General features: G+C 39.6%; 2 protein-coding genes across 7 annotated transcripts in view; one reads left to right on the forward strand and one right to left on the reverse strand.

Moving 5' to 3' along the window:
- adad1 (adenosine deaminase domain containing 1 (testis-specific)) overlaps nucleotides 1–11,094 on the reverse strand; it is a 47,976-nt gene extending 36,882 nt beyond the window's left edge. For 2 of the 6 annotated variants that reach the window (XR_005130963.1, XM_037542744.1), the window contains exons 1-11: nucleotides 10,833–11,094; nucleotides 10,654–10,729; nucleotides 9,090–9,262; nucleotides 7,328–7,462; nucleotides 6,216–6,383; nucleotides 5,477–5,551; nucleotides 5,237–5,362; nucleotides 3,209–3,332; nucleotides 2,580–2,750; nucleotides 1,893–2,125; nucleotides 1,401–1,635 (exon numbers count right to left, since the gene is read on the reverse strand). Coding sequence is in view for 5 of the 6 variants with exons in the window: in XM_037542744.1 (XP_037398641.1) it covers nucleotides 1,401–1,635; nucleotides 1,893–2,125; nucleotides 2,580–2,750; nucleotides 3,209–3,332; nucleotides 5,237–5,362; nucleotides 5,477–5,551; nucleotides 6,216–6,383; nucleotides 7,328–7,462; nucleotides 9,090–9,255 (1,433 nt within the window). In the remaining variant the exon portion in view is untranslated. Of the gene's footprint in view, nucleotides 1–1,400; nucleotides 1,636–1,892; nucleotides 2,126–2,579; nucleotides 2,751–3,208; nucleotides 3,333–5,236; nucleotides 5,363–5,476; nucleotides 5,552–6,215; nucleotides 6,384–7,327; nucleotides 7,463–9,089; nucleotides 9,263–9,839; nucleotides 10,567–10,589; nucleotides 10,730–10,832 lie in introns of those variants that run through there. The other 4 variants (XM_017716877.2, XM_017716876.2, XM_037542746.1 and 1 more) reach the window with 3 other exon arrangements.
- The window catches only part of arsia (arylsulfatase family, member Ia), a 35,536-nt gene continuing 34,399 nt past the window's right edge, over nucleotides 10,660–11,796 (forward strand). Inside the window, exon 1 of the mRNA XM_037542747.1 lies at nucleotides 10,660–10,765. Coding sequence (XP_037398644.1) covers nucleotides 10,755–10,765 — 11 coding nt within the window. The 5' untranslated portion in view covers nucleotides 10,660–10,754. The remainder of the gene's footprint in view (nucleotides 10,766–11,796) is intronic.

Here is an 11,796-nt window from a genome sequence, read left to right on the forward strand (position 1 = left end):
TTTTTGTTTCTAAAGTTTTCTTTTTTGGCAAAAAATTCCTTTGGAAAAACTGACTTAAGACTTACATCACCAAATGGACAAATTCTGTAAACTTTGGACCCCCTGTTGGACTGTATAAAATCTTTCTTCAAATCCTTTGTATGTTGGCCAATTGTGCAAGACCTAAATCTATGAGTCACTACTGAATAGAGTGTAATAAAAAAATAATAATAAAAGTAAGGCTTTAATATGTACAAACGCAAGACATGAGTGCAAACTCTCCTAAATGAGCAAGAAACCTGCTGAATGCTTTGAAGTTTCTTTAACTCTGAGCCCCTCGGCAGGTGAGCTGGTCCTTTATGTAAGCCCTACATAAAAAAATAAATGATTGCTGTCCTTTTCTCATGAAACATCTGCCAGTTTTTTATTTCTGCTCAGTCAGCTGATAAAGATAGTGATAACTGAATTCAAACAATCAGAAATCTGTATGTGCTTTAATTTGTCCCAAATTCTGCTGTGCATAATGACATGCAGTATCTGCAACAGTTAAAGAAATAAAGTCCAGTTAACTATGGGTAAGGAAAATTAGTACCTTGACCAAAACTATTGTATGGCCAGAGACCGACTCTTAGGTGACAGCTCTGTAGTTAAAAGGCAAAGCATATTTAGAAGCACATATTTAGCAGCAAGCAGAGGAATAATTTTGAAAACATGTTTTATTACTCAATATAACAATGAAAATCTGTACTTTTCATGCTGGATCAGTAACGAAGGCTGCATCTTCAGGCGCAAGCTAAACTACAGCTAACTGGCACAACACTAGCTGCTAATTAGGATTTATCTAAGGTGTTCTCTCCTCAGTAGGTCAAAATGTCTGTTTTTTAGAGAAATGTCATCACTGTTTCTGGACCAAGCTAACATCAGCTGGGCATGGGCTTTACCTAATAAGTTGAGTATGGATTGTTAGGGGTAGGGACAACATTAAAACCATGCAGTGCAAGGGTACTTCAGGGTTAGCAACCAGTGCTTTAGGGAACCTCATTTAATGTAGAACCCAACTCTGAGGTTATACTTCTATTTATTAGGTTATACAGCTACTTATTAGTTACAAACCCGTAGAGTAAAAGTCTTTGACTCTCACACTGAATAGTGTAATATCGGCTTTGACTGCACTTTGAGGAAATTTTAATTACCTTTTATGTGGTTTGGGCAGCAATAAACCAACTAAGGTGTGCACACACACACACACACACACACACACACAGCGCTTAAGCTGTATCCCAAAGACTTTACACCTGGAACAAAGATGCCTGTCGCGGACCACAATAGTGTTTTGGGCATCTACATGTCACTGTGGTCGTTGGTCCATAATGCAAATATCCTTGAAACAGACTGATGGAAACATAATAAGAAATACTTACTCCTCTACAGTTTTGCCCTCCAGACTGTCAACAACCTCAAGTGAGACATCTCCTTGGCTCCAGTTGAGGCTGAAAGACTTTTGAGTGCTATGCACATCTGTGGTCACCACTGAGGGCACCAAGCTAATGTGTGGTCTGTACACACAGTAGTACATGGGAAGCTTGGAGGTGATGCCATCCACTCTCTGACTTATCGCTACTTCCATGCCACGAGTATCACTGCAGCTCTCATTGCCTAAAATGACACACACAGTGTATGAAAAGAAATGGCAAAACACATGCTACAGGCAAAAATACAATATACAGACCATACAAATTTCCTACACAAAAACATACACAAAACATCATAAGATTATATGAACCTACACTGCTACTCCAGTTCCCTGAGTAGCTATGTGTATGAGTGTACCAGCATGGTATTGTGCAGGGTTATCTTTAAAAGTTGAGAACGACAAAGTTTCTTGGGTTCTTCCATGTGAGATGTGGGCTTACCAATAAGTATGCTACTGACGTAGATGGGCTCAATGAAGTGGCTCAGCAGTGCCCCCTGGAAACCCAAAACCTGCCACTGTGTGATCTTGTCACTGGCGGACATGCTGACCACACGAGAACCACTTTGCTCAAATGTAGAGGAGAAGACGGAAAAGACCTTCCCATCAATCGTCACATGCAGACCGATCTGATTATTTACTTCCCATGCTGAGATAGACAAAGGGTTGAGACGACTAGAGAACGACAGAGAGACAAATTACTTATAACAATCTAATATTTACAACAAACAAAAATACCACTCTAATCTATTAAAGACAGGGGCGTCCAGGTTCCTCAGTAAAGGGAAGCGCTGATCTTACTATAAAAGTGGCTGATGAAAGCATGGGATAAAACCACAAGGAAACAAACTGTCAATCATTAGCAACAATATCTGATTAAACAAGCACCTTGTGTATTTGACTTTGCAAATAAACTGGAATGCCTCTGACACCCTTCTCCTACTACCTTAGGTATTACCACAGTGTAAGCTTAAGCCAATGGCCAAATGGTGCTATATTGTAATGCTATGAAGAAAATAAAGTGCAAGTTAATCAGAACATCTATGAGTGTGTTTCTGGCAGAAGCCAGGGAGCTAATGCTATGGAGATTTAAACTACAAAAACTGTGGGTGGTTGTATGGGTCCTTACAGGTGAGAGGGTATTTGAGCAGCTCCTTTGGGCAACTGGTTGAGGTACAAATGCAGGGTGATGTGACTCTTTAGACTCAGTAGTTTTGTGCTCTGATCCTGCTGAAAGATAGATTTCTCCTCCAAAGAACGATTCTTACTAAAGAACAATAACAGGTGCCTGTACAGATACCTATAAAATATTAAGATCAATTGAAGATTATGTTCAACTGCTTTATAGTTAGAAGACATGCAATTAACTCCTGTTACAATTCAGGAGGCAAAAGCTGACGTACTTTAAAATCTGAATTTTGTAGTAGAAAAGTAGTAAGATTCAACCTGCCAGCGTAATTCAGTTTATAAAAAAATAAATAAATATTTGCACAGCTAGGACCTCATACATACTCACATTCATTAAGACTAAGAAAAAAAACAAACATTAAATTAAAACATGCTCCAGAAACAGAAAAACAAATGGGCATGTATTCTGCAGATTCTAACAAGACTAGAATGCAGAAATGTAGGGACAGGTAAAAAGAGGATAAGCAAATTGTTTACACCAATTTGTCAGACAACTGGAAATGCAAATAACACAAATTAATGTAACTTTCAAATACATTACTTGGTCATGCACACAGCAAGACAACAGACCTCATAAGAGATCTCCGTGCAGTCACCACAGCATGGGAGTCATGAAGTACACGTCCATTAGGTGCTAGGCTCTCCTTAGTGTTAAAATTGCCAGTACCAAGAGCCACCACTTCACAGCCAGCCGCTGTAGGGAGACAGAGTACGAAAAATTTAGATGTGTTATACAACAATAATTAATAACACAACAATAAAAGCATGTAATTGAAATTTCAGAGACAACTCAGCCATATTTGTTCAGTTTTCATATGTGGTGTTGGGCACCATAAAGTCTACCTGTCTTCTGTCATCATGTTTGGTGGCCTATTACATAGTATTTAGTTAAATGCTTAAGAAATATAAAAGCAGCACAGGATAACTGAAAAATCAAGATAATCTATCCAACATCCTTCATAAAAACAACTAATACTAGAACGGTTTTGTTTTAAAATGCACTTAATTCTTTTATGAATTTTTACCATATACACAGTATAACTTAATTTCTCTATGCAGACTTATAGCAAAGCTACTTGTAGACTGTTTCAAACAAACTGCAAATGACCTCAGTTCTTTTTGCGTTCACAATGTAAGTCTAACCTTTTAGGTGGCGAGAGGAACCACCAGACAGGCCTGGTGCTCTCTTACTGGCCATGTTGAAACAAAATGCCAAAGCGCATTGTGTAAAATTGGAAAAATGACCTTGGTTTCTGCCACAACAGGTTCCATTTGCCATGTTCACATATGCAGAGCAAACCATGACTCAGCAGTCTGAGCTCACTTCAGACACAGAAACAGCCCAACTGTAAAACTGACCACTGTGGAAATCTGCATATTTTTCTAACATAGATGCCCAATATTTTTGGCAGGGCTGCATATATATTAATAAAATTAAAACAATGGTCATTTTTTCATACAGCCAAGAAAGATAGGTCCTTTGTTCTCTGTTATAATCAAAATTAAAATAAAACTACAGACAAATAAGAGCTATAGACAGCTACTGACAGAAATTCTATATCTAGAAAGACTGCTGTCACTTAGGAGACTACTGACAAAATGTGGCCCATAATAGGCTGCTCGAGGCTACTCATACTGCAATCATAACTCTAACCTACTTTCAAATTCAGAAATGACCGAATGTTCAGTGCCAAGATCATACTGTGACATAGCGAGCAGCATGAAATTAACTTAGCAAAACCAACACCATTGTTTCATAGTCAATGTTTCGATACCAATACCAACGACATTATTTTAATCATCACACTCTTTAAATCATGCATACATGATACATGAGACTTGTGTAATTCCTTTATGAAACTTTTATACATTTGCCTCACACAGGACTAAACTTTCACTACAAAAACTTTCAGAAACATTACGGTCTAATCTCAATATATCTTCAAAAATTTGGCTCATCAACTTTTCACAGAGCGTATCCAACACCTTTTAGATGATTTCAAATGAAAGTCCAACCCACATTATTGTCACATACATATCACCTCTCTCGCTTTCATATGTTCTGGATATAAACTGAGCTCAAAAAGAACCTCTGCTAAGAAAACAATCTTGCAGAACTTGATTACAACTAGGATTCTTGTCTCAGGTAATGGATGTACTTGTGGCTAACATTTCTCTCCGTTAGTATTTCTCACTTTACCTTGATTGTCTGCTGCCCCCCCCCCCTCCCTTTTATGTGTGGTCTTGTTTTGTTCACATGACAAAATAAGTTATTTTCATAGAAAGAAAAAAATTTTTCAAATGTAATCAACTTCATATTTAAATCACACTATTTCTAGATAACAAGATGACCACAGGATCTTTGAAAACATACTGACTTACATTTATTAGTTCCAAAAGAGTATCCCTGTCTTCTGGCAGGGCAAATTTATATCAGACTAGTAGAAGCCACATGACAATTGATGTCAGATGTGCAGAAAAAGGAAATCAGCAGCTATCAGTTTGGTCTTGTTAGGTGACACAAATACGCAAAAATCAACACTGCTGTTAACAATGCCATATAGTGGTCCTACTTTCTTTGTGGAAATGAAGACTCACGAGACTGAGCAACAAATGCAGCCACTGTTCCACCGCAACCAGAAAACTCTGGATAATTGTCCATCAGCTTTGAGAACATCTCCTTAATAGCACCGGGCACCTGGTCTTTAATAGGATTCTTCCTCTCTAAATCACACACAAAATAAAACATATACATAATCAGCCAGAAGCACAAATACTATGAAGAATGTTCTTCTTGCACTCTTTGTTAATTATAGTAAGTAACAAAAGTAAATTTACCATACACTGTTCTTCCAGGATGGGCCTCTAACACAGGGTAGTCTCTCTCTTTCACTGGCAGTGGAGGGGGTCCCACTGACATACAGATGCATGTACATACAGACATAAACACATGCACTAATAAACACTTGACCTGCCATAAATTACATGATACACCATGTTCTACAATTTTTGTTTCTTGGTGTTTAATTTTCAGTACACTATTATTTTAGACTGCTTTAACAGACACCTTATCATATTTGTTCACTTTGATTTTTTCAGAATAAATATAATCATTTTGTACAATCAGACATCAAACACACTGCATTAAATAAGTTAAATGGTATCTCTGAAGAATCAATAAACATTTCCCCTCTGTTTAACCACAAGACCAATACTGATATCAGTACACTCAGGAAAAAGCATCAGCAAAGCTCCACGGATGACTGCATGATTGTACATTTTGGAGAGGTGGGGTCTTTTCTGCTTTAACTGTGCTACTATTTGAATTGTTAAAAAATATAATAAAATACAGTTTTCTTCAACATTTTCTGCATGTTAAATTTCAGGATATGACTCAAGGAATGATTAAACGAGCTTGCATAACAAAGTGGCAATTTAACAGCACCACTGCTGTAACAATGGCTGACAACTTCTGCACAAATAAACCTGAACTTAAGGTGAATACTCACAAGATTAAAATAATTAATGCAAAATAGCCATGGCCAGCGATTTGCACCACAAAATGAAGGATGATTACCAGAAGCATCAGGCAGTACACCGTCATTCTCCAGAATTGGCAGCAACTCCTCCAGAGCCAACTGAGCTGCTTTGGCCCTGGCTTCTTTCTTACTGATGCCCATCCCAGTCTTATACTCGACTCCATCGATAACAGCACAGAATGCAAAGTAGAAACCTGTAATCCCTCCTACACAAAGAAAAAAAAGGGTGTCATTTTTCACATCTGCCCTCTGTAAAGCAAGCTAACCTGAAGATGTTAAGTCCTGCAAACCCCGCATTGAAATGATAAATGAAAAACATGAGAATGATGTCTCTGATCAAATATAACTGACCAACCCTCACTCAAAAAAAAATTAGAAAAGTAACAATACAACGTATTAAGGGTACGGAACTTGATTCTTAGATGCATCGCGATGCGGACGTGAACGATTCTGTATTGATTCATAAATATCAAAAATCAATTTTCTAAATATTTAATTTACAAAGTAATCTTGATGGAACGTAAAAGGTGGAACTTGGAAGTGGCTAAGTGCAGTGCCTAGACAGTCTGTGGCAGCACATAACAAAAACACATGGATGAGTGAGAAATCCGACCCGCTCCCTCTGCATTAAAAGCTGGGTTAGATCAGGAGTCACAACCCAAATGTTCAGAAGAGCCATTTTGTCCTTTCAGCAAAAATCAAACCACCTCAGGAGCCACAACATTTAATGTCCAGTATGTCTCAGTGTGTGCTGATGTCCTAGTATAGGCCAAAAAAATATAAACGAAAACACAGACTTACTTTACTCTGCTTTAAGCTTTAGCTCAGCTATAGCCACTTTCCACCCTTTCCATCAGGAAATGTTTCCTCAAAGCTAGAACTGTTTCTTGTAAAATGTCTCTCAAAGTTTTACAAAGCTGAAGTCGCTTAAGCTCTCATTCGCCAGCTTCTCGCTCAAATTTTCCTCTTCCACCTTAAATTCTGCACGAGGTGCCGAATGTAACTGCTGGAACGGGAATGCTATATGACCTGTAGTCTGCACGGCAGTTCTCAGTCGTTGAGAACCAGGGCTTCTGCATCGTCTCAAAACAAATTATTTATTTAGAATATGTTACACCCCTACAAAAGAGCCATGGCAAAGGTTAATGACCTGTAGTAACAGTCTCCTTCATCTCCACCTGGAACTGTAGCACCTGTGAGAGCTGGTATAGCAATGAGACGGCATGAGTCTCTCCTCGCTTGTATCTGTCGATCAGCTCTTTAGGGATGTTTTTTGGTTTAGAGCCTGTTAAATATAGAGACAGCACTAAACCAAGGTTTCACAGAGGGAAAAAGAAACACATACATACACACATATACACACACGCACACACATATACACACACACACACACACACACATTATATATATATATATATATATATATATATATATATATATATATATATATATATATATATATATATGTGTGTGTGTGTGTGTGTGTGTGTGTGTGTGTGTGTGTGTATATGTATGGATATATATATATATATATATATATATATATATATATATACATACATATATACATACACACACACACACACACACTGCTCAAAAAAATAAAGGGAACACTTAAACAACACAATATAACTCCAAGTAAATCAAACTTCTGTGAAATCAAACTGTCCACTTAGGAAGCAACACTGACAATCAATTTCACAGCTGTTGTGCAAATGGAATAGACAACAGGTGGAAATTATTGGCGATTAGCAAGACACACTTAATAAAGGAATGGTTCTGCAGGTGGGGACCTCAGACCACTTCTCAGTACCTTTCTGCTTTCTGGATGATGTTTTGGTCACTTTTGAATGATGGTGGTGCTTTCACACTCATGGTAGCATGAGACGGACTCTACAACCCACACAAGTGGCTCAGGTAGTGCAGCTCATCCAGGATGGCACATCAATGCGAACTGTGGCAAGAAGGTTTGCTGTGTCTGTCAGCGTAGTGTCCAGAGGCTGGAGGCACTACCAGGAGGCAGGCCAGTACACCAGGAGACGTGGAGGAGGCCATAGGAGGGCAACAACCAAGCTGCAGGACCGCTACCTCTGCCTTTGTGCAAGAAGGAATAGGAGGAGCACTGCCAGAGCTCTGCAAAATGACCTCCAGCAGGCCACAAATGTGCATGTGTCTGCACAAACGGTTAGAAACCGACTCCATGAAGATGGTATGAGGGCCCCACATCCACAGATGGGGGTTGTGCTCATAGCCCAACACCGTGCAGGACGCTTGGCATTTGCCAGAGAACACCAGGATTGGCAAATTCGCCACTGGCACCCTGTGCTCTTCACAGATGAAAGCAGGTTCACACTGAGCACATGTCACAGACGTGACAGAGTCTGGAGATGCCGTGGAGAGCGATCTGCTGCCTGCAACATCCTTCAGCATGACCAGTTTGGCAGTGGGTCAGTAATGGTATGGGGTGGCATTTCTTTGGAGGGCTGCACAGTTGGCGGATGCTTTAGTCCAGGTCTGGGAGGAGATCCCTCAGGAGACCATCTGCCACCTCATCAGGAGCATGCCCAGGCGTTGTAGGGAGGTCATACAGGCACGTGGAGGCCACACACAATACTGAGCCTCATTTTGACTTGTTTTAAGGACATTACATCAAAGTTGGATCAGCCTGTCGTGTGTTTTTCCACTTTAATTTTGTGTGTGACTCCAAATCCAGGCCTCCATTGGTTAATAAATTTGATTTCCATTAATGATTTTTGTGATTGTCATCACATTCAACTTTGTACAGAACAAAGTATTCAATGAGAATATTTCATTCAGATCTAGGATGTTATTTGAGTGTTCCCTTTATTTTTTTACACACACAAACATATAAAGAGAGAGACAGATGGAGAAAGAGATTGAACTGATTTTGCCTTTGGAGTTGCCGGTCTGGTCAAGTGTGCTGGTGTTGGTGCTGAACTCAGGGGCAGGCTGTGGGATGAATGATGAGCACCCAGGTGCTGGTACCATGTTCTTCTTGAGGATTTGAGCAAAACTGGCCCCTCTGGACACACGGTATGATCCTCCACGTCCCATCATTTTGACACTAGCAAAACAACAATTTTATTTCTATTTTTCTCAATAAATTAGTTGAGTAGTACCTTCCTAAAGTCTGCTTTAGAAAACTCAACTTAGGAGTAATGGTCTAACTTGACTAGGATGGCTAAGAGGGGAACATAATTTGCAAAATTACGTAATCAATGTTTTAGATCATTCAGAAAATCATTCAGTGGTTCAGTTTGAAAAGTACCCTTCTAGAGAAATTTGCCAAGTCAGAATTGTTCACCATTATAGCACTAGAAACCAGACATCCAAAGCATTTAATGGCTCTAACAGCCATTCAACACATCCAACGCCGGTGATGGATTATCAGTACGACTCTTTACTCAAACTGAAAATAACATTTATCGTGGTATCTCATCAGGCCGTGTTATCTTGGGTGAATTCATATTGGGGACTGGATATAAGCGCACACAGCCATTCAATCTTGTTTTAACCTTTTTGTAGTTCCAGTGTTGTTTGGCGTTGCTCAGTGAGCGTAGGTATGAATTTGAGGGGGAACTGAATAGGATACAATGCTGGCAGCAGCTTCTGTTTACAGTTTATGTTTACAGCTTTCTTACCTATTTTTGGAAGATGGAGCACTTTGACAAAGTCTGTTTCAAAACCGTCGTAGAGCCGTATCGATTTGAACCAGAATACACAAATGATTTGCAGCAGCTTGACGAAGAAAGAGCAAACAAGGCAGTGATAACCAGAGACAGACCGAACCTGCCAGCGGTGAAGCGGAAGAACCTGATGAATAACGTTACTCCTATAAGCTCTGAGTTTTGCTGACACTGTGTGACACAACGCCACCAACCCAAACAACACAAGAAGCGTGACGGGCAGTGGGTACATAAACACCGCTTTTATCACTATTTGACCATTTATCAAACCTTTTAGCTACCTTTACTAAAGAACCCCTGGAGGACCGTTTTTGAGTCTGTAGCCCGACATCCGTCTAGTTCAGTCCTAATTAGTTCGACTCATTAATTAACGCTACTCTGAACACTAAAGTTAGCCCGAGTTTTACAGCCAAGTGATCTTTACTGAGTTCTGTTTAATGGTAACGTACAAGGAATGTTTGTCTGGCAGAAAGAAAAACGCAATTAGTATTTCAGTAACGCCACATTTCAGATTATTTACGTTTAAACGGCTACGGCTAAACAGCTAAGCTAGGTTAGCTAGCTAAGTTAACTAGCTATTTACGCGAACCTCTCGGCAGTTCGGGTCCGTAAACCAAGCCTCTGGTTTCATTACCGCCCTCCTGCACGAAAGGGGTGCATTTAGTAAAACTCGCTTCAGAGTACAACAGAAACCCGTTTTTTGACCTTCAGTCGCTGAAGAACCGTTTTCGGCGTCGTCTACAAACTGAACGTGACCCAGAAAACCGACCTGTGTCGGCCTGACGAGCTCGAGGATCACACGGCCGCAGGAAGGCGCTGTAGTGGAGCCCAGTACAGACGGAAAACTGAAAAAACACCACCGCACAGTTTATGTACTCACAGTACGTATCATTTAAACAAGTAATACGTTTCTTAGTGTTACTAAAATGTGTATTTTTTACGACTTACAATGTGCTGTAGGATTCTAGCTGCTCTGTTTTTCTGTTTACTGGCCCAGTGGAGCTGAGGAACGTTCCTCTCTAGTGCGAGACATTGTTGGGAGTTTACATATAGAGGAAATGTCAACGGTAAATCATCGATCAGTACCACCATTATTAGAGAGACAATTTACACGTAATTTATAGTAAATACATTTAATGAACTTGTATGTTTCTGCGCTATACACTCTCAGAGAAAAGGTACGACACTGTCACTGGGGCAGTACCCTTCATGTCACTGGGGTGGTATCCTCAGGCGTACATCTCTGTACCTTTAGTCAGGGAACATAATTGTACCATAATCCACTGAAGCTATATTTTCTAAATTGTACCAACTCCACACACCCCGTCCCATCTCCAGGCTTTTTATTAAATGGTTCTGTTTAAAAACATTAGTTAATAAAACGATACAAATATCTACTTTTCCACTAAAACTTATTTAAAATATACAGTTGGACCTTAAAACCACTGTTGTACCTTTGAGGGAACGTTTACATTGTTTGTACCTTGATGAACGAATCATGTACCTTCATGGTACCTTTATTTCTAACACTGTACATGAGCTACCTTTCTTATTAGCTAGGCCTCATTTATGGTCATAATTGTGAAGAGAAAGCAAGAAAACCTTGGCTGCGCCCAAAAACCACTCCCTATTATATTACATACACTACAGTAATGGATGGACTTCTGAAGGTGGTGTACTCTTTTGAGCCTGCTATTTAGTATGGTGGTATGCAGTTTGGGGCAGAGGTTTTAACTTGAAGGTGACCTTACTTCTTACTATTATCTGTTAACACAGTTCCAGTCTTTTCTGCTTTTGATGCTGTGGGTCTTTTCTATATTTCTGGCATTTTGCTGTTGTGGCATTTTCCTGGTCTAGTCAAGGAGAGCTATTACAGATTAAAACCAAAAAAAAAAACATCATGTACAGCTCA

This window comes from Pygocentrus nattereri, chromosome 11 (genome assembly GCF_015220715.1).
Source record: "Pygocentrus nattereri isolate fPygNat1 chromosome 11, fPygNat1.pri, whole genome shotgun sequence".
NCBI classification, from domain to species: domain Eukaryota; kingdom Metazoa; phylum Chordata; class Actinopteri; order Characiformes; family Serrasalmidae; genus Pygocentrus; species Pygocentrus nattereri.